The sequence below is a fragment of the Felis catus genome, chromosome C1, assembly GCF_018350175.1.
Source record: "Felis catus isolate Fca126 chromosome C1, F.catus_Fca126_mat1.0, whole genome shotgun sequence".
In the NCBI taxonomy this organism is placed as follows: Eukaryota; Metazoa; Chordata; class Mammalia; order Carnivora; family Felidae; genus Felis; species Felis catus.
In genome coordinates this window covers 56,434,762-56,461,986 of record NC_058375.1, presented here as the reverse complement: position 1 = coordinate 56,461,986, position 27,225 = coordinate 56,434,762, and the positions used below count along the sequence as shown (strand labels likewise).

Below are 27,225 nucleotides of genomic sequence, written 5' to 3'. Positions count from 1 at the left end.
GAAGCCGAAGACTATTCTGCATCTCTGTGCTTTGACTTAAGCATCTTTGGGTCCCTTTAAAAAATTCTTCTCTTTCCCAAAGAGTTCTAGCAGTTGCGGGTGGGGCCCGTTTCCTAAAGTCAACGCGTAAGTTAAAGGTCTGCAAAGCTGTCCATGGGTGATTTAAATCTCGCACCAGAAAAGGAAACGTGAGAGGCGGGGTAGGGGGAACCCACTTAACAACAACATCAACCCCCAAACGACACCAGCCCCAGGCGGGACAGGCTGCCAGACAGACCGGGGTCGGGACGCCAGCACCCTCCGGAGCTCGGAGCCCCGCACAGGCGGGCAACGGGGAGAGGAAGAGAGAGAGGGAGGGAGGGAGGGAGGAAGCGCGAGAGGGAGGGAGGAAGAAAGGGAGGGAGGCAGGCAGCGTCATGTGATCCGCTTCCCTGCTCCTTTAAGCGTCCACAGGCGGCGGAGCGGCCACAATCACAGCTCCGGGCATTGGGGGAGCCCGAGCCGGCTGCGCCGGGGGAATCCGTGCGGGCGCCGTGCGTCCCGGTCCCATCCTCGCCGCGCTCCCGCACCCCTGAAGTTTTGCAGCGCCCAGAAAGGAGGCGAGGGAGGAGGGAGCCTGAGAGGAGAGGGGGCAAATAGCACACCCTAAAACATTTATTTCAAGGAGGAAAGAAAAAGGGGGGCGCAAAAATGGCTGGGGCAATTATAGAAAACATGAGCACCAAGAAGCTGTGCATTGTTGGTGGGATTCTGCTCGTGTTCCAAATCATCGCCTTTCTGGTGGGAGGCTTGATTGGTAAGTGCGAGAGCTGCAAACTTTTCCCCCTTTCTCTCTTTTCGGGCCCCTTCCCTCTTTGCCTCTCGGGCTACTTGTTACAGTATCACTGCCTTGCTTCTATGATCTAATTAGTCCGGCTATTGTGCTTAAGAAAGCAGAGCTCCATGGGGCTCCGTGGGGCACAATCCAGTCTAGTGGCTAAGAGAAAAGGAGGGGAAAAAGTTTTGGCCTAGTTTCAGTATCCACTTGAAAGGAAGGAGGGGGGTGGCGGGGGTGGGAATCTTAAGCATGGCGACGGATCGCGCGAGGAAGCGCTGGGTTACAAAGTTGATTGCTGCTCCCCCCGCTTTTTCCCGCGTTCCCCCCTTTTCCTCTCCGTTCCCTCCCAATCAGCTCCCGGAGGGCAACGTAATCGACTTTATTGGGAACAACAGAAGAGTCAGGGAACTGCGCCCGGCGCTAACCCGGAGTCCTGCTACGGGGCTGTGATCGTTGCCTGTGTAAACCCATTTGGTCGTCTCAGCTAGGGGGTGAGAGTTTGCGTTTTGGGGTCCCAGCCTTCGCGCCCGCTGCTTCCTCACCGCACCCCACCCCCACCCCCCGCCGCGGCTGCGGACGGGTCTGCGAGGTGGGCCCGGAGGCGAGATGCCGTGGGGTGCGGTGGGAGAAAGTCCTTGGCTGGCGCTGCGGGAAGTTGGAGAGGTCGGAAGGGAAAAGCGTATCCGTAAGGTGTTGCTCTTGGCCTCCTGCCCTCTCGCGAATCTCCCCTCCCCCACTTCTCAGAGCCCGCAGAGCTGGGGATTCTGAAGCCCCCAGTCCTCCCAGGGCGCCTAGCAGAGCGCCTCCCGCCTCCCGCCCCCGCCGCGGCTCCCCGCAGGTGACAGCTCTCCGGCCCCCGGCGACGGCGCCTCCCCTGGCGAGCGCGGCCCGGACCTCTGGGAGCCAAACAGGCTTCCGAGTGAAGAAGATGGTCTCACGGATCTTCCACTCGGAAAAACTCCCTCTTGGCTGTGTCTCCGTCTTCATCCATCCTCCAGCCTCGCCGCACACTCGCGTCCCCTTCCCCCTTGGGATTTAGGACATCCCGGTACAAACTTCAGTGCCAACTTTGCAACGGGCGCGGATGGGGTGGTTTTGCTTTCTTCGCGGACCTGCGAAACTTTGCGGAGTGGAGAGTCCGCGGAGGGGCTTTCTCCGCCCGTCCCTTTGCGAGAGTCAGCGCCGCGCGGGCGCCGTCGTCGGCGTGGTGGTGAGAGCCGCACAGGCTTGGGCACCTCGAGCCCTGTGTGTGCCGTTTTGTCTCCAGACTTGGGTTTGATGCGAACAAATTAAAGGGAGTCTGGTTCTGTAAATCACTGTAACATCCAAGCTAATTGTTTTAAACAAAGGAGAGTGGGTGAAGCTTCACCGAGGCAGAAATTTCTGGAGGAGATCATGCCTTTCTCTCTGCGTATGTATCCACAAAGCAGAAAGGGGTTCGGGGTTTTACAAGCCCGTATTCTCAATTTGGGCCAAACAGCTTAATCTTTTTGTTCCTGGAACCCTCACCTCTCAAATACATACACGCGCGCGCACACACACAACGGGGTTTGGCTTTCCTGTTAAGAGCTCCTGTTTGGCTACGTACAATCTCCATGTTTCCCTGTATTGGATTTTTCGAGGCTCTTAATACATTCTCTGCTGGGAGCTGAAGGCAGCCTTCCCTGTGCCCTCACAGTGATTATGCAGCGGTTACAATTACACCTCTTGTCTCCCTTGATGAGCAGTTGCAGTTAGATGCCATTGGATCTTGTGTGATTTCAGTGGCAGACCATAATTAAAATTTCTTGCACCTTGTGCTTTCAGAATTAAATTGGCCTATTATCCCTGTCTGACCTTCATCCTCTTTGAGGTTTTTGCACAAGCAGCGAACCATTACACATAGTTCCCTGGTGTTTGTTGGTGTGGGTTTCTTTTTCTTTTCCTAAGAAGCTGATCTCCTAGCCTCGAAGAGCCCATTATCCACTGTTGTGGGTTTCTTAGGGCGCTTCCGGAACTAGTATAATTTCTGGGATCTTAGTACTGTGGAGCAAAGGTGCAAAGACACTGGTGAGTGGCTGCTGGACATTAACGTTGCTGTAGGATCAGAACAGTTTTATATTCAAAGGGGTTTGCCTAGAGTAAGTGGTGCCAGGAGTTGTTTTGCCCAGAGAATTTGGTTGGTGACCATACTTGATAACCATCGCAAGAAGTTAGTGATAGGTCCTAACTCCAACTAGATTCTTCTCAATAGATAAACTGTTGCAGTTCCAATTTCCTTGGAAAAGAAAAAACATCTATAACACTTCTTGGGGGGGGGGGGAGTTGTGTAAGTTTACTCCTTAGCTCCCCTCCTTCCTCAGTTGCCAAGACATGTCCTCAGCTCTGGCCATAGTAGACTGCAAAGATCAGATTCAGTTCACCTTAAACACTAAATAGTGACTTAGACTTTGTCTCAACTGTTTAGACAGTATTTATGTTTGTTTGTTTGTTTTTGCTGTTAAACAAATCAAGGAACTTGGGTACACTACAAGACCCCCAAATGGGAAATAAATATCAACAAAAGGTAAGTGCAGTGTTTTCCCACCAGACTTCCCTAAAATGAAAAGCAGGTGAAACCGAGCAAAGCCTGGAACTTCAACAAAGTGGCAAGTGGAATCAGTAGTTGAAGCAGTTTGTAGGCTGGAAAGTTGAAGTAAAGTTCAGAAACCTCTTCCTTCACTCTTCTCAGTGAGAAGAGAACTCCACTGATAAGTAGGAAGTCAGGGATGTGTGTGTGTGTGTGTGTGTGTGTGTGTGTGTGTGTGTGTGTGTGTGTGATGGGGGGGATGACTTCACTTCTTTTTAATGCGTCTGCAGAGGCTAATTGAGAAAGTGATATAAACATAATTTACATTTCTTTTTGATCATTGTTGGTTCCCATGAAAGGAAACATGGCAACCTAGAAAGGGGAGGCTCTGAATGGCAAAGTTCCTGATTATAAAAGTACTCCATACACGTATATACAAAACAAAAACAACCATCCATCCCCCCCCTCCCCCCCCACCAAACGGTCATGACAAACCATGCACCCCAAAGTGACCAGGGAAATCAGTTAACCAACAAGTTTCATTTTCTTCATTGGTAGATCAATGAGTTCAAAGTCTCTAGTTACAAAATTGTATGAATGTTTCAATACTTGGAGAATTTTATATGCTGTTTTTACACTGGCATTTGGTTGCAGCCTTCTAGAATTGGTGGGGAAATTTAGACATCAGATAAAAAGCAGATAGGAGGGACTGGGTTTTGGTTTAGCCAGCTTACACACTTCCCTACCCCAATGGCCTTTCGAGAACCAAGTTTTTGTTTTGTTTCCTGCTTGTTTTGTTTGTTAGTTTTTCTTGTGCCAGTGTCTATATACTGCACACCTTTAATGGTATTTTGTAAAAAGGCTCTAGAACACAATATCTTATAAGGTGGAATTTGGGGTATTTAAAATTTCGCTGAATTATGCCATGCTTTTATAAAAACTTTGAACCAGTATAAAATGATGCATCTTATTGTTTTCTTATGTGTTGAGAAGGTTTCTTAAGTAGCTAGCTTCTTTAGAATTTAGAATGTATTTAAAAACTTAAGAACCCCTAAAGGAAAAGAAAATATTTTTAAAGATGTAGCCTAATCTTTATCCTCCTTGAAAATAAGCCTGCAGAAAATGCAAAAAATAATTTCCCTTTGATTTCATGTTTGGTGAATTTAGTTCATGGAGAGGCAGCTGCAGGGGTGGTGGAAGGGGGGAAGGGAAGGAGAACCATGTGCCCTGAAACAAGAGTGCAGCCTACTAAAAATTGTGAACTTGAATCCCTGGCCCATTATGTGCAATTTGCTCAGCTTCAAATTAGTCATGTCTGGGGGATATAATGGTTGAAAAAAGCAGGTCACTGTTCCCACCTGTTCTAAAACTGTTAAGAGTATGAAGATCAGAACTGAATGAATAAAAAATGATTGCATTGTTTTAAACATAGCATAAATGAGAATATTCCAAACTTAAACTCCAAAGAAGTATCAACAAATTGCCAATATTGTATCTTCAGGGAGAATAGCTTTCTTTCAAAAGCTTACCATACCAGTAGTCTTTTGTTTTGTTTTTTAATGCTGAGAATGTTATGTGTACATATAAGCATATATAATCACTTAATTTTTGCATGGACTTCTCTACTGCTTTTCAGTGATATAACCCATATTATTGTGCTATTACTATTTAAATGGGAACTATTGATAATCTTGTTTGTGATCCATTCTTGTGAATTTTTGTTTCTGCTATTCTTATTTGGAAGTTCAAGGATTTTAAGAAATAAAATTACGCAGAATTAATGTGAAGGCTAGGCGGAGCATGTAAAGGTTTGCTTCCCAGTCCATTAGGTTTTAAGCTCGTGGTATTTATTATATTTTAGCATATTTTAATAATGTGATGCCAGTAATCCTGCAGTGTTTGGGTGTCTGGTGAAAATCTCAAAAAGAACTAATCACTTGGCTTTTGGTTGATGTTAGCCCACATTACTTTCTGTATTTGATTCTCCCTTTTTATTTTGTAAAATTTCGTATCTGACTGAACCATGTCATTTTTTTTTCTTTGTTAAACTACCCGAGTGTCTAATGTGGTTTGTAGGAGTACTGTGCAATCTCAAAAATTCTTCTTGTAAAAGGTGGGAAATTTTTTATAGCTGATATTACATTACTTTACTTTTAAACTTAACTACCTACTTGGTTATTACAACAAAATCATGCTTGTTCTAACAATCTCAAACCAAGCTTTCATCTAATCCTTCCATAGAGCCTGTCTGGCCTTCTTTTGGTACTTTCCCTTTTTCTTATTCAAAGTGAGAAACATTTCCTTGAGATAATCATGCAGAGTGTGGCTTTGTAAGGTTTTCAAATCTCCTGCCTGGAACTCAGATCTAGACTCAAAGCCTTTCCTAGCTAGTTGACATTTTGCAATAATTTGGCATTAAAAAAATTTTTTAATCCATATAGACTGAGGAAAGAATCTTACCTTATCTTCCTCATAAAGGTGTTTCTATGGAGATTTGGAATTTGAGATTGTATGAAAGTTCTTAGGTAGAGTTCATACCTAACATGTAAAATATTGATTCGAGCCTGCTGTGCGCCCAGGATAGGGCTGCAATGCTGATTGGGGGTTAGGAAAGAGGGAACTTGAAGTCTGAGTAACCTAGGAGAGCTAGAGGTAGAAGAGAGCCCTTCTTAATCCAAGTCCACCAGCAAAGGATTTCCTGTGATGACGTTTGTAGCATCAAGATAATTTTCACTTACTGGGAATCTGAGAACACATGAAATGAGAAACACTGTTAATTATACTATCAAATAATTTTATTAATATTTCATCTTGAAATAAATTTACTAAAATAATTTAACAGATGTTCAACATTAGTTAAGGTCTGGCACACAGTGCACATTTATCTAATTTAATCCATGCAAAGCCTTGCCAGATTGGTGGTGGTGTACCTATTTTACATGTAAGTAATTTGGGATTACCTAGCTAGTCAGGGTCAAAGTTCTGAATGGGCTCCAGTGGATCTGACATCAGGTTATCCTGCCCCCACCTCTCAAAGCCTTGACTTTTAAGATTGAATAAATGTGGTTTAAAGCCAGAAAGATAATGAGTAACATTACAAATGCAACTGCTTTCTCATTTTAATCATTAGGTAACGTAGCAAATGGAAAAAAAAATCAAATATGATGAATGAAATGGAGTTCAGCTTTACGTAACTGCCTGGCCAAGGCTATGGGAGGACACCTTTGGAGAAGTCTGCCTATGCCCATCTGACCAATTTCTTACAGGTTCTAACTAGTTCCTATAATTGTGTGAATCATCCATTTGGCTGAGCAGCCAAGTTCATTATCCATAAAAGCGTTTGAGTTCTGCCACTTTAAGGAAGATTAGTCGATTTTATTTTCTCAGGTTAGTGGTTTTAACATAGTTATGTAGTTATATATGTCTGGACTTTTCCAAAGGAAGCAGAGAGAAGGAAATCAGCTGTGGTTGGAGAGGATTTTCGAGGGTGTGGATTGGCAGTGATGGTCAAGCAGTTGAAAGAAGAGCCTTTTACTCAGAGTTGAAAATTCTGTTCCCCAAAGGATAATTTCTGTTTGTGTACACACCCATGCATAATAATGAGAGCATTTCAAACTAGAGGTTTCCATGCTGACACCATGAATAGGTACATTTTGTTCTTTGGGAAAACTGCTGATAGACTTTGTCTATTCAAAGATTTACTGCTCTCAATTTTGATAGAGGCTGTAACAGATGATAAGAGACGGGGAACATCAAGACGTGAAATGATCATGTCTGTTTCATTTATGTCTTGTGTCTTCTCTGGGGTGTTGTGATGGTAGCCTAATAGAATACACGGATGTGCCAGAGGTGGACATTTCTGAGAGAACGTGTCTGGATAGGGAGGGGGATGGGAGTGGAGAGGAACTTGAGGTGTTGGCGTTTTCAAACTGATGATGAAATGTTTTGCAATTACCATTCTCATAATAGGGCTAATCTAAAAGGATTGCTAAATAGCAGAAAAGAGCAACTCATGTTTTAGAACACAAAAATTCTTAGGCTCACCTTTTCACCTTTTACTGCTACCTCTTTTCCCCGCTTCCCCCATGTTCTACCTCTAATTAAATTTTATATGGGAGCAAAAGTAATAATCAGATTGTCATCAGACCAGTAGTGAGGGATTTGGTTTATTATGATTTGTTGCTTTTTGAGGATTTATTGGGTGGCAGTGGAAAAAAGTATTTTACTTGTATTGATTCGTTTAATGATCATAGCAACCTAGAGAAGCAGATGCTTTCTCCAGTTTTCAGATAGATTAGATGCTCATTTAAGGAACTTTTCAGAGGTGACAGAGGTAGTAAAGAAGAGGGCAGGCACTCAAGTGCATGATCTTTGACTGAATTCTAAAAGATATTGTAAGTCTAATGCCACTCTCCTATTGTACCTTTAATTCCTATAGGAAACAAGGTGTGGAGTGTGATAAAATTGACTCTACACAGGTTTAATAGAAGATGGAAGCTTAGTTTCCCCTTTTTCTGTTTCTACCTCTTTCCAAAACCACATGCTCCCGTCACTGCACGGGTACTAATAATCATTGTCTTGGTTACTTCCTAAACAGACTTTGAATACAGCAGCCACTGTAAATGTTGACCAGTGCTTGCAGGCCATGCTGGGGGCGGGGGTGAGGGTGCAAGCCTGAGAAAATAATACCTCAGCTCCCTCCAAAGAGAAATTATTACACATAGCAAAGAGGAACTGAAAATTGTTATTGAAAATGTGTCACAATAACCAACCTCCTGAATGCCCGGAAGGCTGCCTGGACTTAGCATACAGAAGAGATCCTGAATATAGCTATTGACTACAGGTGAGGGGAAGGAAGATGGGGGTAGAATATGAACTCAGGAAAGAAAAACTAAGGCCTTTATAGACATACAAGGCCATCTCTTTGGGACACAGCTTGTATTTGGATTTCCAAAACCTTTTTCCGATACCACCCACTTCCCGCATACTGACCTAGTGTTTCTGTCTCCTCTTTTAAAGTCCTGGGCCTCCAAGGGCAATTTTCTGCTCCCTCTTTTTCCTTCCTACTCCATTCTGTTAACATTTCCAGGTAAAGAGGTGTTCTTTCTTCACTAGCCCCTAGGAATTATGGGGCCTTCTTAAACTTCTGGTTAATTCCCTGGGTTAACTCAGCGGCTTTATCCACAAATACACGTTTCCAAGAAAGCAGAGGTAATTGAAAGAAGATGCCAAGTTATTACATTTGTTTTGGCAAAGTGTTATGATTTTTCATTAGAAAGAAGGTAATGGATCTGTAAATGGCTGGCTCAGTTTCTTTGCAAACCCCGGATTAATAAGGCTAAGCTCTTGAGAACTGGTTGGGGAGGGGGGCAGTAAACTGCTGCTTTAGCCCTGGCTGAGCCCCTCCCAAAGAGAGAGCTCCTGATCTTAAGGCAGTATCACACGGTGAAGAGAAACCTGACTGGAACTGCAGAACCCACCTGTGGTCTCAATGATCTCAAGTCACAAAAGCCCCTTGGCATCTCCCTCCTCAACCGTGATGTGGGACAGAGCCCTCCTACATCATGGATGATGGCTTGAGGAGCCACCCTGTCCAGGACATGGCACCCCTTGGGGTGTCTCACTGAACCAGGCCCACCAAAAATGTGATTCCCAGAGGACTTTTCATTGAAGCCATCTGCTTAACCCCATATCCATCTCCTACTTTTCTTTGGTTCCTCTCTGTTCCTAGATCTGGGGCAGCTTAACTACAACATTGTTTATATTCTACTCTTTTTCTAGCACCCCCAGATTCAGTGACCCAAAACATACCTGGTTTGGATATGAGAGTGTACAGAGAGGTCATCCTGCTTTCTCACATTAATTCTCCTGTTATCACGGAATGTCTCATAATGAGCCTTCCCCAAAAGGTAGATGTTAACAAGTTGTAGATGACTAGTAAATAAGAATGCGAGTCTAAATCATTGTCCTAAAGCACGCACATTTTATTCCAGGAGAACTCCTCATGCTTTGACTCGAGGTCTGTTCATTACTTTTACTTTACTTTATACACAGTTTTAAAAAATATTTAAGTAATCTGTACTCCCAATGTGGAAATGTGGGTCTCATACAAACAACCCCAACATCAAGAGTTGCATGGTCCACCCACTGAGCCAGCCAGCTGTCCCTGCCTTTTTTTTTTTCTTTAAGTTTATTTGTTTTGAGAGAGAAAGAGAGAGAGCACTAGAGGGTCAGAAAGAGAGGGAGTGAGAGAGAATCCCAAGCAGGCTCTGCATCACCAGCGCAGAGCCTGACGCAGGGCCTGAACTCACAAACCATGTCATAACCTGAGCCAAAATCAGGAGCCAGATGCTTAACCAACTGAGCCATCCAGGTGCCCCTGGTTTATACACAATTTTAGTAGAGATTTAGTAAGCCATTTTCTAAGTGCACAACAGTTGGCACGATTTGTTACTAAAATTCACTGGTAGCAGAGAGATGCAGGAGTGTAGTAGGTAACATCAGGACAAAGGAAGAATGCCCAGGATTCTGGGACTCTGGGATACAGGCGAGGCATTCCATACCTCAGTAGCCCCCCTTGGTGGCATCGTTACTTTATAAGCTGATATGATAATTGGTTCTGCTCTAAAGTTGTGTGCTCTTATTACTTGCCATGAGTGCCACTTGTTGGGTCCACTTTATCTGTATATATTGATGTATTTGGCCTGAATGGAAGCTGTGGGGCTTTTGCTATTAAATTTTAAAAAGGGTCTTGGAGATCATCTTGTCCTACCTCCTTGGAAGAGGAGTCAGAGTCCCAGGAAAAGGAAGGGACTCGGTTTATACAGTTGAGGCTAAGCCATGGCTTGGACTCAGATTCAAATGCTAATCAGCACTGTGCTTCTGAGTTTCAGCGTGAAGATCATCGGAAGGCCATAGAGCTAATGAGCAGAAAATTCCCACCTTGTGGTTCTTACAGTTCTATTGACTTTTCTGTTACTCGAAAGTAAAACAGCAATAACTTTAATGTCTTCTCCCTCTTACTTAATATCTGTATACTTAATATTCTTAGCAATAGAATTACATGTAGCGTTATGCTGTTCTTTTGTTTTTTAATTTTTTTTAACGTTTATTTTCTTTATTTTCAGAGAGAGAGTTATAGGGTGCGAGTAGGAGAGGCAGGGAGAGAGGGAGAGAGAATCCCAAGCAGGCTCCATGACAGTGCAGAACCCAACATGGGGCTCTAAGTCAGATCATGACTGGAGCCAAAACCAAGAGTCAGATGCTTCACTGACTGCTACTTGGGCGCCCCAGTGTTACGCTGTTGTGTGTGAATTTTTAAGAACACCACAGAATTTAAAACAACTAAATTCCTTCCTTGCTTGCTGAGTATGCTACATGCCCTAACTCTTACTTGAAAAATGTTGTACATTTGAAACATAAAAACAAAACAAAACAGGGGTGCCTGGGTGGCTCAGTGGGTTAAGCCTCTGGCTCTTGATCAGGTCAAGATCTCATGGTTCGTGAGTTCCAGCCCGGTCTGGCTCTGTGCTGACAGCAAGAAGATTGCTTGTGATTCTCTCTCTCCCTGTTTCTCTGCCCCTCCCCTGCTCGCTCGCTCTCTCTCTCTCTCTCTCTCTCTCTCTCTCTCTCTCTTTCTCTCAAAATAAAGTAAATAAACTTAAAAAAAAAACAACAATAAAACAAAAGACAACAACAACCCAAGACTATGGCCCTTACTAATCCAATCAAAGTACTGTCCTTGTGTTTAGTTTTAAGACCTAATCAATCTGAGGCTCCCTTGTCTAAATTCTGTGACTAACTTTTGTGCTTTCAGGGAATGTTTGTGGCAGGCATAATTCTGAAGTTGTAGTGAGTTTGGGGGAAGTGACATGCCCTATTTTTTTGGTCTTTTTGCATACAAAAGAGAACAAAATTGTTCATTCTTCATCTCTGCCACCTCTTGACTCTGAAGGTAATTGCAAGCAGAAAATTCAAATTGGGAAAATAGGGTTGAGAGCTCCATGATGTTATAATTGCCATCCATATTTTCGTGATTCTAGGGGTACAAGGGTTATATTGTAAATTCTTACTCCTGCCTTTTTGTTGAAAGTAAGCAGAATCACAAAGCACTGTGTTTTTTCTGCATCCTCTGCGTTAGTGGGAATGAATATGGACTTTTTAATTGAGGTGTATTTAACCTACATCATATTAGTTTCAGGTGTAACATAATGGTTCAATATTTGTATGCCCTGTGAAATGACCACAATAAGTCTGGTTACCACACAAAGTTACAAAATAGTTTTTTCTTGTGATGAGAACTTTAAAAAAAAATTTTTTTTGAGAGAGAGAGAGCATTAGTGTGAATAGAAGGAGGGGCAGAGAGAGGGGGAGAGAAAGTATCCCAAGCAGGCTCCATATCATCAGCACACAGCCTGATGTGGGGCTCAAACCCATGAACCATGAGATCATGACCAGAGCCAAAATCAAGAGTTGGATGCTTAACCGGCTGAGCCACCCAGGTGCCCCAGTGATGAGAACTTTTAAAATTTACTCTTTTAGCAACTTTCAAATATGCAATACAATATTATTGACTGTAGTCACCATGCTGCACACTGATTACATCCCCATGCTTTATTTTAGAACTGGGAGTTTGTACCACTTGACCTTTTTCATCAGTTTTGCCTAGCCCCTATCGCCTTCCCCTCTGGTAACTACCAATCTATTCTCTGTGTCTATTAGTTCTGTTTTGTTTGTTCATTGGTTTTGGAATTTAGATGCCATGTGTATGTATAAATGAAATCATATGGTATTTGTCTTTGACGTATTTTACTTAGCATAATACATTCAAGATCCACCTGTGTTGTTGCAAATGGCAAGACCTCACTCTTTTTTATGGCTCAGCAGTATTCCATTGTGTATATACACCACACCTTCTTTATCCATTCATCTATCAGTGGACACTTAGAATGTTTCCATATCTTGACTATTGTAAATAATGCTGCAATGATTATGGGGGTGAATATATTTTTTTGAATTAGTGTTTTCATTTTCTTTGGATAAATACTCAGAAGTGGAATTACTGGATCCTATGGTCATTTAATTTTTAATAGTTTGAGGAACGTTCATAGGTTTTCCACTGTTTTACAGAGTGGCTGCCCTAACTTACATTGTAACAGTGCACAAAGGTTCTCTTTATTCCACATCTTTGCCAGCGCTTGTTATTTCTTGTCTTTTTGATACTAGCCATTCTAACAGGTGTGCAGTGATATCTCAATGTGGTTTTGATTTGCACTTCTGTGATGGTTAGTTATGTTGAACATCTTTTCATGTGTCTGTTAGCCATCTGTATGTCTTCTTTAGAAAAGTGCCTATTCAAATGGTTCTCTGCTCATTTTAAAATCAGATTGTTTGTTTTGTGTGTGTATCTGTGTGTGTGTGTGTGTGTGTGTGTGTGTGTGTGTATGTGTGTTGTTGCTGATGTTGTTGAGTTGTATGAGTTCTGGGGTTATTTTAAGATTTTTTTTTTTAAGTAGGCGCCATTCCCTGCATGGAACCGAATGTGGGGCTCGAACTGACAACTCTGAGATCAAGAGTCATATGCTCTACTGACTAAGTTAGGTGCCCTGAGTTCTTCATGTATTTTGGATATTAACCTCTTTTTGGATATATGTTTTGCAAATAATTCAGTAGATTTCCTTTTCATTTTGTTGATGGTTTCCTTTGCTGCACAGAAGCTTTTTAGTTTGATGTAGCCCCACTTGTTTATTTTTGCTTTTGTTGCCCTTGCCTTTGAAGTCAGATCCAAAAAATCATTGCCAAGATCAATGTCAAGGAGCTTACCAACTATATTTTCTTCTAAGAGTTTTATGGTTTCAGGTCGTACATTCAAGTCTTTAATCCATCTTGAGTTTATTTTTGTGCGTGGTGTAGGATAGTAATCTAATTTCATTCTTTTGCACGTGGCTGTCCAGTTTTCCCATTTACTGAAGAGACCGTCCTTTCCCCATTGTATATCCTTACTTCAAATCATAACTTTTATGTCTCTGTTTAACATGCTTGCCTTTAGGTGATCACAACCAAAAAGTTGGATTCCACATTTTATTAAATCCAGCCCTTTCTCAAGGCAAATCATGCCTTTTTGAGGCCCTGTTCTTTTTCACTCTGGGTTCTTATAGATTTTATCTGCTCTCATTTAGGTTGTAACTCGCCCGAGAACGGAATGCCTTAAATGTGGAAAAGACACGTCCCCACATTCCTTTCTTTTCTCTGTTCTGTTGAGCTAGTTCTGGCTTGTGTAAAATGGGCTCCAACTTTAGCCCCAGCTTGCCTGGGCCCAGGGAAGTTGTAGATAAGAATTTCACTGAGGGTTTGAAAAGACTGTGCCATGGGCCTCGTTGTCATTTATAGAACACCTCTATAAGCTTGGAAGGAATCAGCTTCTTCAGAAGTGGGGGTGGTGTGGGGCGTGGCTGTGACTGGCAACCCTGGGACCTTAGACATCCTTTGAGTCACTCTTCCTCTTCATTTTACAAAGTTTGCAGAGAGCTGGTGTTAAATCCCTGGCACCATTCTTTCAACATGCCCAAACAGAAGAGAGTTTTGTGCTCTGAGAACATGATATTTCTGGATAATAGTTGATGAAAGAGAAAGAAACAGGGTAATTTGTAGACACAAGATTTTTAAACTAAAAGGACACTTAAGGTCACCTTTCAATTGGCATGTTTCTTTTTTTCTAGGTATCAGAAGAATCCCTCCCTTCCCCCTCCTCCCTACCTCACCCACCTGTTAAAAAAGGGAAAGAAAGAAAATATAGTTTGGGAGAAGGATCAGCAGTATGTGTGGGATTTGAACAAAATCCTCATGAGTATATATTTGAGACAATACTTTTTCCTGGGGGACTTGGGTTAAGTACAGATACCAGCTCCATCCAGGGAGGTCCTCTGTCTCATTGTAGAGTAGTCTCCTGGCTAAGCGAAATGCTGCAATAATTTTGAAAATTTCCTTTGAGGACTTGGGCTTCTTATCGCATTTCTAGGAAACACTATAAACAGCATGGTGTTGGTTCCAGGTTTTCCTGTTTCTGTTTTTGATAAGTGTACTGATCCTTCCATTCAAAGTGATCAGATTTCTAACTGATGGCCTGTAGTTTTATGTTTAATCAATGGGTGTGATCTGGTTTATTATCAAACTTGCTTTGTAACTTGGACAAGTCATTTATATGCTGTGAGCCTCAATTTCCTCATCTAAAGGACACCTGGCTAGCTCAATCAGTAGAGTGTGTAACTCTTGATCTCAGGATAGTGTGTGTAAGTCCCACACTGGGTGTAGAGCTTACTTAAATAAATAAAACTTTCTCCTTCATAGAAAGGTTGTAGGGTTTAATGAGAGAACATAAGTTACCTATATATATGTGTTGGATCAATCCATATATGTTAACTATTTCCCTTATTTACAAGTTGTCACTAATTAACTTCTCAAGATTCTCTTTCTTTCTTTTTCTCTTTTCTTTCTTTCTTTCTTTCTTTCTTTCTTTCTTTCTTTCTTTCTTTCTTTCTTTCTTTCTTTCTTTCTTTCTTTCCATCCTCTGTCTGGTTAGGATCATAGCAGGTCATTTCTGCTTCTTAGTGGATTATATAAAATTAAAACCCAGCAACCCTGCTTGATAGCCTTCTATTAGACACAATGCCTGCTGCCCAACAATTTAAGAAGCATGTCATTTACCCATTTGGTGAATTAGAGCGATTAACTTTTGATCCAGTTAGTGATAGTTTTCACCAAGGTTTAATTTGAATCTTAAATTTTGCTTTTAAAATGCTGGATGAGTTTTCACGACTCTTTACAGCATGGATAAGCCCAGGTAGCAAGACTTTTAAATGGATATTACTCAATACATGGAAGAGATCTGGATTCCATCCATGCTGGCTGCAAAGTGAATCCCAGTTGTTCTGTTTTAAATTATAAAATTGAAGTCGTTATCCGTTGGGAATTTTTTTTGCTTCTAGATATAACGTAAATGACAAAGACCTTTGAAAGTCAAGCTTCGAGGAAAAAAATGATTCTTTTTCTTATAAAATATTAACTACTTCTGACACATTAGCTAGAATTATAATGCTATTTCATAAGAAATTATGAACAAAAAGTAAAGATAAAAATATAACCTCTGTAAGACTGTAAGCTGCATGAGAGCAAGGAATATCTAATTTGCTTGCCTTCATCTTTTTTTTCAAAGTTTATTTATTTTGAGAAGAGAAAGAGAGCATGCAGGGGAGGGGCAGAGAAAGAAGGGGAGAGAGAAGCTTAAGCAGGCTCTGCCCTGTCAGCCCAGATTCCGAAATGGGGCTTGATCTCATGAACTGTGAGATCATGACCTGAGCTGATATCAAGAGTCGGACGCTTACCTGACTAAGCCACCCAAGTGCCCCTGCTTACTTTTCTCTTGACTGGTTACAACAGGGTAGTGCAATATAGGTGACCAGAAAAACTTCTAGAAGAAAGAAAGAAATGCCTTGCCTTTGGACTTACTGCAGAAGTAGCTAAAATGCTCCAACTTTAAGGTCTGCCCTAAGACTTTAACATTATAGTCCAAACTACTCTCTTATAATTTAAATGAGAGAAAGGTTTCTTACTATTCACTTGAACTTAAAAGATGGTGCCACCTTCATGGTTTGTATGCTTCCATTTATAAAAGTGTATAATTTTTGGAGTTCTGGAAAGGGACCTTCACCTATTATATTGTGGAAACTAAGGCCTAGAGAAGTCACAGTGACACAATAAGATTTGAATGAAATGTCCTGACCACTAGTGGAGTGTTTCATTGCCCTAGCCTGTGGTTACACTGATTACTATTATGTCTAATCTATGTATTTGGTCTTTACTTGGCCATAAGGGTAGAAAATTGACTGTGACTGCTTGCCCTTACTGGTTGATAAAGTTTGCTGGGAGGAAGAGAACACACACTACTATCTGTATTTCCAGACTTTGAATATTCAAATGAGAATACTGAATGATAGTGGCAGTTTTGCATTTTATTGTCTTTAAGAAGTAAATGTGTTTCTTCTGCTCCATGAGGGCTGGTTTTTAGGGGCTTCTTTCAGAAGACCATGTAGTTTGTTTTATTTTCTATAAATTTTTAGACGGGAAATTCATCTTTCAGAGCTTTCCTCCTAAGCATTTTGTAGAAGTAGGGGCGCCTGTGTGGCTCAGTTGGTTAAGCGTCGGAATTCAGCTCAGGTCATGATCTCAAAGTCCTTGAGTCCGAGCCCTGCGTCAGGCTCTGAGCTGACAGCTCCTGGAGCCTGCTTCGGATTCTGTGTGTGTCTCTCTCCCTGCCCCTCCCTTGCTCATGCTCTGTCTCTCTCTGTCTCAAAAATAAATAAAAACATTAAAAAAAAATTTTGCAGGTGTTACTTGCGCCTCTTCGTAGAGATCAGTAATATATTTATTATGTCGGCTTTTCTAACTGACTGCCCTTGACAAGAAAGCCTAATACATTCCAATAACCACCTCTGCGGGCCATTGTGTTCGGCTGGCTGACTGGTGTGTGGGAATGAATTCTTCCACGAGGTCCTCCAGGCTCCTGAAGGGTACTGAGCCGCCCTGAGCTGAATGTGTGCCTGCGGGCAAAGAGGAACTGAGCCTGTTGACTGGCTAGTGGAGCAGGTGAAGATGGGAAGAGAGATTTAGGGAGCAGATGTAAACTGAGAGGGAAGGAAGCAAAAGCCAAGGAGAAAGCCACGCGGAAGCCGGACTTGGACTTCTCTTAGAGGAGGGAGTATTGCGGGGGGGGGGGGGGGGGGGGGGCGCTGCTCGGAGATCATCGAGTAAGGTGGGGAGGGAGGCGGTGGCTTTGGGAGAATGTTAAGGGCTTGAAAGAAAGGCGGCCAGGAGTGCCTCCTCAGCTGGTCATGATGTCATCCTGTACTCCCTCTAAAATAATGATACTTGTTTTTTTCTATGGCCCCATCCAGGACTGTAAAGACTGGGTAAAAAACCCCACTGGCAACCGGAGTTTACTATTCTAAACATAAGAAAGAACTGTGGGGTTGGGAGCACTGGATGCATATCTCAGCTCTTCCACATGCTGCCTCTGTGGCTCTGAGGAAATTACTGCCTCTTAGAGCCTAAGTTTCCTTGTCTCTCAAATTGGTAAAATGGGAGCAGTAATGCTCACCTCTTGACGTTTCTGAGAGTTAAATGACACAATAAGTGAAAAGATGAAATGAGATAAGAAAGTGAAAAGTGCCTGGCACATGGTAGACACTTACCATGTGCTAGGTACTGTTTATGCTAGGTACTGTTTTACTATCGATGTTATTCTTTTAACCCAGGAGGGAGTTCCTGTTGTTGAATCACCCATGGTCCTTTGGGAGGCTCGCATAGAAGGTTTTCTGCCTGCTCCGAACTTGGCCATCCTGGTTCAGAGAGATGTAGATGCTTCTAGAGTCAGGTTTATGTTGCGTGTGTACATTTAAAATGTACATGTGCTTTTGTTATCTCCCAGTTTATTTATTTTTTTTGAACAAGAATACAATGATGTGAAAGGTATTAAAAACAAAGAAAAAAACTTCCTGACATCCATCATTTTAATACAGTTCCATGCTAATTTTTTATTCTTTCACTTCCTGTGACTGAACATCGCCAATTTTATATAAAAAAGTATAAAAGCCTACTTAGCAGAGGCTGAAAAGTTTATTGTTTACACCTCCACCAATTGTATGTTTACTTTGGAAATGCAGCAGTCAGCTCCTCCTCTCCTCCTTCTAAACTTTCCTCTGATACTTAACTCAAGATTGCTTGTTGAACCATTGAACCATGGGAAATTCATTTTCAAAATCTGCTTAATTGCTGTGAGACTTTTAATTTGTTCTGGATGATGGTGCTAATGTCTGGGAACTGGGACTGAAGCCCTCCGAAGTTGTTAATTCAATCAGCCGCTGCGCCCTTGCCATGCCTAATGAAGGAGGGGGGGCATCCAGATTCTTCTCACAAAGAGGTTGGGTCCCTCCTGACCACCTTGTCAAAGATGAATAAGAGAGGCCCCACAGTTAGGTCGAACACTTGGGGCAAATTACCAGGGTGTCAGTCCACATTATCCAAAGCCCTGGGTTGTACTTCCCCAAATAATTATTAAGTAGGTTTTATGTAGGACCCCAGAGTTTTAAGGCATGGATGGGTTCCATGTGCCTGTTGCTCACACCTGCTAATCTTCAAAATTCTTTAATGACTGCAATTCTGTTTTGGCTCTGTCTATAATCTGTAAGATTATAAACATCTCCCCCAGACTATTGATATTCCCGTTAACCACTGAAGTTTTCCGTGGCGAGACTGGTGAAAGCTTGCTCTGTCCTCATGATAAATTAGCTTGTTTATTCCTCTTCTGCTTATTTCTATCCTGCTGTTGATTAGTGTAATGAAGCAGAAGTCCATTGTGTATGTTCATTGGGTAGCGATCCTCTGGCACCAAAGGGGGTAATTGAGTAGAAAGGCAGAATGCTGTTGGTGCATGGGAGAAGTTAACACCACATGAGGTCACCAGGCTTCAAGCTTTAATCAATGTGGACACAATGCAATTGAGATTTTGAAAAGGGTTTGTTTATAGTGTGAGAGTAAGGGTCAGTAGTTAATTTGAAATGCTGTAGGTGTGTTTTCCTTGAACCAAGAAGGTACAGAGCATGTGTCATAGAGGATTGTAAATATCCTCAAGGGAGGGATGTAATTGCGGTAGAGGTTTAAAAAGAAGGGCATTTAAGAACTTCAGTGCACTTATTATTGATCCATCCATGCTTTATTTAAAACTTTTACCGTTCTTCAAAATGGGAAAGAGACTGTAGAAGAAACACTATGTACGTCTCTAGCACAGAGGCACAGCGCTACCAAGAAACAAGTTTTTTTTTTGTTTTTGTTTTTGTTTTTGTTTTAAAGCAGTGATTTCCTTTGGGACGATATTTGGAGCTCTATAACATATTGCTAGTAGTAGTACTGTGTGCTAATTCTAAAAGAATTCTCACTCTCAGAAGTTTACATCTTCTGGGATTTTTAATTGCTGTGGCTTGAATGAGATAGTACGAAAACCATTAACCCCTGTACTTGTTCATGCTGCTGCCCTTTTCCATTGCAGGCTCCCATCGATACCAGGCATGCCTGTCTGCTTCTTGGATTATCTTTGGCATTTCTCTCCATTATTTCATTACCTCAGTTTCAACAGTTAGAAACACCATAGTTTTGTGATCACTCTGGGCGATCTGAAAGTAGAGAAGGCCCTGTCCTTCTGTTGCAGGGAGACTTTGCAGGCCAACATCTGTTTTTCACAGATGACTATGGGAAAAGAACATAAAGCCGGTGGTAGAGCCAGAGGCTTGACATGGACTCTCAGGTGTTTTGCTGAATATATGTCAAATGTAGGTGATGAATTTATACTCTTACAACCTCACATTTGGATGGTGCTTTTATCCGTCTTCAAAGCACTTGCATAGACATCCTCTCACTTGACCTTACCAGTGGTACGCCAAGATAGGCCGCTGGTTCACCAGGGATATTCACATTTTAAAGTTATGGAAACTTAGAGGGAGAATAGCTGTGTTTGTGGTGAGTTTTGAGAAAGTTTGACTTGGTGAGATTTGTTTGCGGTGGAATTACTCTGGGGATTTGAAGTTTAATTGCTATATGATGATACGAGGAAGATAGGGGAAAAAGCTTAATTTTTTTTTCAATATATGACGTTTATTGTCAAATTTAATTTTTTTTTGCACAGAGAATTATTTGTCATAGAAGTCACTGTATGTTAGCCAAGCATTGCTTTTTGAGGTGTCGCCAAGAAAAATCAACGCCATCAGTGGTCCATCTTCAACAACTATTAAACAAATATAGAAGGAATCTCTCTTTGAAGGAACAACAAATTTCAGCCTACTCAGAGTATTCAGATGTTTTGATCTTTTTCCTTGGCATAATCAGGGTCGACCCTGTGGTAAATCTTTTTTTTTTTTTAATTTTTTTTTTCAACGTTTATTTTTGGGACAGAGAGAGACAGAGCATGAACGGGGGAGGGGCAGAGAGAGAGGGAGACACAGAATCGGAAACAGGCTCCAGGCTCCGAGCCATCAGCCCAGAGCCTGACGCGGGGCTCGAACTCACGGACTGCGAGATCGTGACCTGGCTGAAGTCGGACGCTTAACCGACTGCGCCACCCAGGTGCCCCACCCTGTCGTAAATCTTAAGAAGGAGGTATGGAGTGCCTAGATGAGAGTGAAACTAATTTACGAGGTTTAACTAGTGAATGGTGCTATGGTGTGTTCATTCACTGCATTAACACTTCTGTCTGCTTTCCTCCCTTATTTATGTCCTGCTAGTAAATATGCAGCAAAAGGCCATTTTTGATGTTGCTTTGATATCTGTTGGAATGGATGTACCATAATTAAGTTACCCAATTTCCTATTGGTGGACATAGATGGTATTTCCAGTGTGGGGACTGTATATTAGCAATACTGGGGAAGACTTCCTTGTAGTTAAATTCTTATTCATACCCTTAATTATTTCCTTAGAAACTTCACTTCTGTGAATTTATCTTAGGTCAAAAGGCATGGTCATTTTTTAAAATGTTTATTTGTTTATTTTTGAGACAGAGAGAGAGAGAGAAACCGCACAAGTAGGGGAGGGGCAGAGAGAGAGAGAGAGAGATTGAGAATCCAAATCAGGCTCCAGGCTCTGAGCTGTCAGCACAGAGCCCAATGCGGGGCTCAAAACCACGAACTGTGAGATCATGACCTGAGCCAAAGTGAGACATTTAACTTACTGAGCCATCCAGGCACCCCAGAAGGCATGCTTATTTTTAAAGATTTTGATTGAGACTGCCAACTTGCCTTCCACAGATCAGTGATAATCACCATATCACCCGTTAGTCAAATCTGAAAGTGTCCATCTCCCTGCATCTTAGCCAGTACTGGGCATTGTTTTTATTTAGAAAAAAATTCTAATATGCCAAGAATGTCTTTTAATTTATGTGTCTTTGAGTATTGGTAAGGATGAATCTCTTTTCATATGCTTTCTGGCTATTCTTTTGTGACCTTCCTTCATGGTTACTTCCTTCATTTATTTCTGTCCCTGTAATATAACTTCTTAGAGATTAGAGAAGGAAGGAAGACTTATTGGGGAGGATGGTTCAGCCTAATTCTGTTGATGGAAGGACCCTGAGTTTCCTTGTTGCACTCATTCCTCTCCACTCTGCATCTGTGGTTGAAAAGAATCTTCACCTTATAAACTTCACAGGTGAAGTTTCACTCTCATCTAGGCACTCCGTACCTCCTTCTTAAGATTTAGCACAGGGTTGACCCTGATTATGCCGAGGAAAAAGATCAGTTAACCAAGCCATAATGAACACGTGGCTCAAGTTAGTCTACTCACAGTGAATTCTGAAGCTTGTTGGATGCCACAGAGAGATGTCTTCTCTTTTTCCTTCTGAACTTCAATCCAGATAATATGAGCCTAGAACTGTTGGGAGTCCTTCTAATGAAGCCTGAGAATGAAGCTAATAAAATATAAGGTAGAATTCAGTGACTGTAGAGAAGCGAGATCTGTTCACATAATTTGATTTCTCAAAACAACCACTATCTAAAGACTATTCTATCTCTGGACATTTTCAGCTTCAGCTTGCTAATTGATTGATTAATTTTTGCTAAAGCAACTTTGAGCAAGATTTCCATTTCTCTTACAGCCAAAAGACTCCAGACTGATGTACTTTCTGTGTCTTGGTTTAAAGATACGTTGATGGAGACTATTACTGTATTGCATAAGGTGTATCTTGAGAGTTTGCTCATGTTTCATGGAATAAGTCTTCTGTAATAATAAAAAATAAAATCAGGTATGGAACCAACCTTTGTGAGGCATAGCTCGTCCAACCAGAGTGGTAGAGGAAATGGTGTGTGTGTGTGTGTGTGTGTGTGTGTGTGTGTGTGTGTGTGTGTATTGTACCACTGTTGGAGCATCAAGTGGCTGGTGAAGATCATTAGTGACACTTCCTGGAACTTGGCCAGGCTGTTGGCTTTGAAGTGAAGCTCATTGCAACACATGCTCCTGCTGAGCTGGATGTCTGTGTGAAATGGATGGCAACAGGATGTCCCAGCAGATAAAATGAGGTTCTTGAAGGCATAGGAAAAGCTTTAATGACTGCCCAAGCAGAGCAGTATTTCTGGGGATGGTTGGGAAACTTGAGTAGATGTTACAATGGCTTGAGGTTTCTTTAGGACATCCAAGAGTCTGTGAAGCAGAACAAAGAATGAGCCAGCATGTTACTGTAGTCCCTGAACTGGTTTAGTGATGGGCTAACAGAAGGAAGTGCACACGTGGCTCTTGCCTTCGAGCAACATAAATTTGATTGGAGAGACAGGATCAATAACATTAGACAGTTTGTCGTTAAGGTCAAAGTTGGGTGAAATAGAGTGTGTTCTAAGCATTTTTTAGATCAGATAAAAAGGTTTGGGTTTTTTTTGTTTTTTTTTTGAAGAACTAGAGAGTTTGACCTGGGCCTTTGAAGTCTGGGTGGTCATTTGAAACACAACTTGATGTGCATAATCCACAACAAGACTCACCTCGTTTAAGGCACTAAATTAAAAATGAGCTTAAGAGAAAAAGGTATGAACAGAGTATCAAGAGATCTGACTCTGGCTTCTTTTGCCTCCTTAGACTTATCACTCAATCCCCATGCTTCTTCTTACCTTTATTATTTGCTAATTGGACATGGTAATGCTTTCCCTTGGCAAATAGAAACATGTCTTTATAAAGCCAAATATGTTGGCCTTTCCACCCATTTCTTTCCTTTTTATTAGAAAATCCTCAGTAAATCCTCAGAATCTTTAGGCTACCTACAGATTAGAAATTTGTTTAGATGGTGATTAAGGTCTATTTTAGTACTTTGCTGAATTCTGAGGAATGTAAGGAGGCACCAAACATGATAATCTGTTCATCTGTGGTGTTATGGAAAGAAATCACTGGATGTGAAATGAATGAGTCTGGGAATTGACCACTCGCCAGCTGTGAGACAAGGTTTGCTTTTAGGATCCCATCTGTAACTGACCATAGATCTGTGGGATCCATGACAGTGATGTAGAAGAAGATGAAGATGGTGCTTATCTTTTGCAATGCACCAAAAACAAAGTGGCAGTGTTTTAGTTGATTTAAGTATGCAGGACATATATATAAGAATATTGTTAATAAAACAGAACAGCATATTACAAAAAGAAATACTAATTGAACATTTACTGTATGCCGGGAATATGCAAAGTGTTTTATACACGTGATCTCAACTACTGAGGTGGTTGAGTTGGAACAAGAATCTTTGTCTCACTTTTGTTGTTATGTTTAAAGATCTTAGAGACCGGAGGATCCTTAAAGCAGTGTTTTGGACTTCCTTAGCTTGTTAATTGTATTAAAAAAGAACCCAAAACCTTTATTCTAAAAGCAATGGAGTTTGGGGGATAAAACCTGGAGGTGGTTGTAAATTGACCAGAAGGTTTACAAATACCCATAAGGACAGGCATTATGTTAGACATTGTGGGCAGGTCCATTCACCAGGGCCTTCCGTCGGTATTTTCCTTTGTGAACTCTTTTGCTGAATGTCCCATCATCCTTTGTTGAGATGAGGTCCTGTTCATCCTGTCTGCTTTCACGACGTGAATGTTTTAGGAACTCTCCACAGACTGGCTGGATTGTCTCTCTGGGCTATGAACAGATTGTGTGGGTGATGAGACAAGTAGGTAAAGACTCAGCAGTCAACAAAGCGAGTGGAAAGCTCTTTCTCTGGCTTTCAGAATGGAGCTTGGACACAAAGGAAACTTCGTTAATCATGCCTCCTTTGTAATCAGAATGGTGGAGGCATTTTTTTCAGCCCACTATTATTTTGTCTTCTGTCTCGTCTGAGTTAAACCGATTGTTATAGCTAATTGAGGGGTTAAAAATTTCCCAGACACAGCCAGGCAGAATCAACTTCACTTGATAAAGGAGTGGGTCAGTTCTGATTGGAAAACCAATTCAGGTGTGGGCCAAGTTTCCTGCAGTCATGGCACTGGTCTGGTAGGATACCCTTGTCCAAAATCTACATGGTGGCAGCTTTGTGCTTAGATGATGAAAATTTCATGTGTGTGTGAGAAATGTGGAAGAGATGGGTAAGACTTGGCGGTTTTGATGAGTTTACAAGATCCAATCACTTTTTAGTACTAAGTCCCTAAAATAAGCACTGAATGGAAAACTTCAAGCATCTCAATATACCAAGGAACCTTGGACAACTTACTTGTTTAATCTTTCTATAGTTGCTTTCTTAGAAATCAAAGAAGGATAGTAATCTTTGGTATCCACTTAACCAGCATTGTGTAAAATAATGAGACTGTAAATGCTTTGAGTGCCCTGGAGATGAAGAGATAGGGAACATTCTCTTAAGTATTATTCATATTTAATATGGAAAGATGAATCAGAATATTTTTTTAAACCTGTTATGCTTTCAGCACCTTTCTTTTATAAGGGAAGTTGTGTGCCTTAACAGAGGTTGACTTTGTAACAATTTAATTTTCCAAGACAGGTCCTGCAAATTTACAATGTGGTTGATTTTCCAAGAGGAAAGTTTGAGGTTAGCCCTGTCCTCTCTCCATTCCCTGACTCTAGTGGTTAGATGTTTTCTAATGAATTGTTGGTTGAGGGTGATCAAGGGTAGTGAAACCAAAGACAATATTAGTGTTTTACGAGACAGCTAATCAACGATAACTCTAGCTATCCCCTAACTGTGTGTTTGCCTATTTTCTTTTTTTTTTTAAGTTTATTTATTTATTTTTGAGAGAGAGAGAGAGAGAGAGAGAGAGAGAGAGAAACAAAGACAGAGACAGTATTCAAGCAGGCTCTGCACTGCCAGTGAAGAAACCGAAAGGGGGCTTGATCTCGTGAACTGTGAGATCATGACCTGAGCCCAAATCAAGGGTTGGATGCTTAGCCGACTGAGCCACCCAGGCACCCCTTGCCTATTTTCTTTAAATGGAAATTTGAAACCAAAATAGTGAGAAGTGGCTGTAATTTCCAAGAAAGAGGCACCACAATGTTTTAGGGTTGGAAGAAGAAAAAGAGCTGCCTGATTCTTGATCTATTTTTCTTTTTTACCCCCAATACCCTATCCCTTGGTTATCTGTTTAGAGCAGAAGGAGAAAAATCCCCCACAAAGTCTGATCTGATCTCACCTAAATATTTTCTTCCCAGGCATGATTGGAGTTTACCTCTCCTATTATGGTGATAAGCTACTACTGATGCTTTCTGCCCAGTGGAGACTCCACCGCCCCTATGTGCTGTTTGTGTGTTTTCAACAGGAATTGACTATTTCACGGTTCTTCATAGAAACAGATTCTTGTTTTGTAAGGGGCCTGGGAATTTGTCTAGTCCAGCCTCACCCATACTGGGGTCTCCCAACAGGGATGGCCTCCCTCCATCACCCTCCCATTGCAGTGATGAGTTAGCTGTTCTTTAGACAGCATGTTTAATTTTTTGATCCAGTTGAAACACTATGATGGTTCAATGTTCTTTCTTATCATTTAGTGGAAAGCTGGCTTCCATTACCACGTCGTAATTTCCACTCACAAATCCTGGGTTTTCCTTTTGAAATAATCTAGAACATGTGCTTCCCTTCTGTTAGACAGTGGTCTTTGAAATCACTGAAAATGATTACCATTTCTGTCTAATGACTTTCCGTTTTCTAGGTGAAAAACCTCTGGTGTAGACTCCTTACCATACTTGCTGTCCCTCTTTGGTGATTGTATTCCCAGTCAAGATTATCTCAGCTACTATGGCAACCAGCTACTGCTTGTTGTTTCTACTTAAGAGGAAACCACCATTTTCCTGTTTTCAGTAGAAAATCTGTAATTTAGAAGTCAACATGCTAATGTCCTTAGAACAAAAGAATTTGTATTTCTGGTGGTCAGCTTATTGCACACAAACTTGAGTTTTGCAATTCTCTGTGCACTGGCCTCACCATATTAACTCTTATACCTTATACCAAATGCATTTCCCAAATATCTCTCTGCATTGGTTTTTCTCACTAAGAGACATAGTGTGGCATGAGACAAAGAAAGACTGTAGGCTCAGATGAGTTTAGGTTCAAACCCCAGTTCAGTTGCTTACTGGCTGTGACCTTGGATGAGTTATTTACATTTCAGAGCCTCATTTTACTTATCTCTAAGTAGAGATTATATCTACCACTTCTGTATAAGAATGAAAATCAATCAAGTTAAATCCCCTAGCCCAATACGAGGTACATAAGAAATTTCCAACAAATAGTAGCTGTTGTAATAATTAATATTTTGTAGATGACAGCCTGATGCAGACAGTCCAGCAGGTAGGCAACTGCCGTGGTTGAGAACTTGATATCCCTGTAATTGCAAATTCTGAAAAGGGAGTGTCACAGAATGGCTTGTGAGGTATAAATATTTCTTCTAAGCCTGGGTGATTGGGATAAAACAGGGGTTCTCAACTAAGAGCAATTTTGTCCACAAGGGGATATTTGGCAATGTCTGGAGACAGTTTTGATTTTCATGACTTGCTGGGGGAGGAGGGAGAATGCTACTAGCAACTAGTGGTACGAACAGCTAGCATCCTACAATGCACAGCAGCCTGCAGTGCACAAGATGGCCCCCAAACAGTTATCCAACCCCAAATGTCAGTAGTGCCTAGGTTGAGAAACCCTGAGATAGAAGGACAAGAGCAAGACATCCAGGAATACTAAGAAGGAATTGGCAGGTGTAACTGTCTGATGACGAGGAGCCCCGGCTTCAGACAAAATATTGAAATAAGATGATGACTAGTGTAGCTATGGCTCTAACCTCATTTAGTCTAGCCTCACCATCCTAATGTGCCTTTC

General features: G+C 41.6%; 1 protein-coding gene across 3 annotated transcripts in view; it reads left to right on the top strand.

Annotated features, from left to right (window-relative positions):
• Positions 1–435: 435 nt before the first annotated feature.
• WLS (Wnt ligand secretion mediator) overlaps positions 436–27,225 on the top strand; it is a 101,605-nt gene continuing 74,815 nt past the window's right edge. Inside the window, exon 1 of one of the 3 annotated variants that reach the window (XR_006584378.1) lies at positions 436–796. Coding sequence is in view for 2 of the 3 variants with exons in the window: in XM_045035998.1 (XP_044891933.1) it covers positions 691–796 (106 nt within the window). In the remaining variant the exon portion in view is untranslated. The remainder of the gene's footprint in view (positions 797–27,225) is intronic. The other 2 variants (XM_045035998.1, XM_003990178.6) reach the window with 2 other exon arrangements.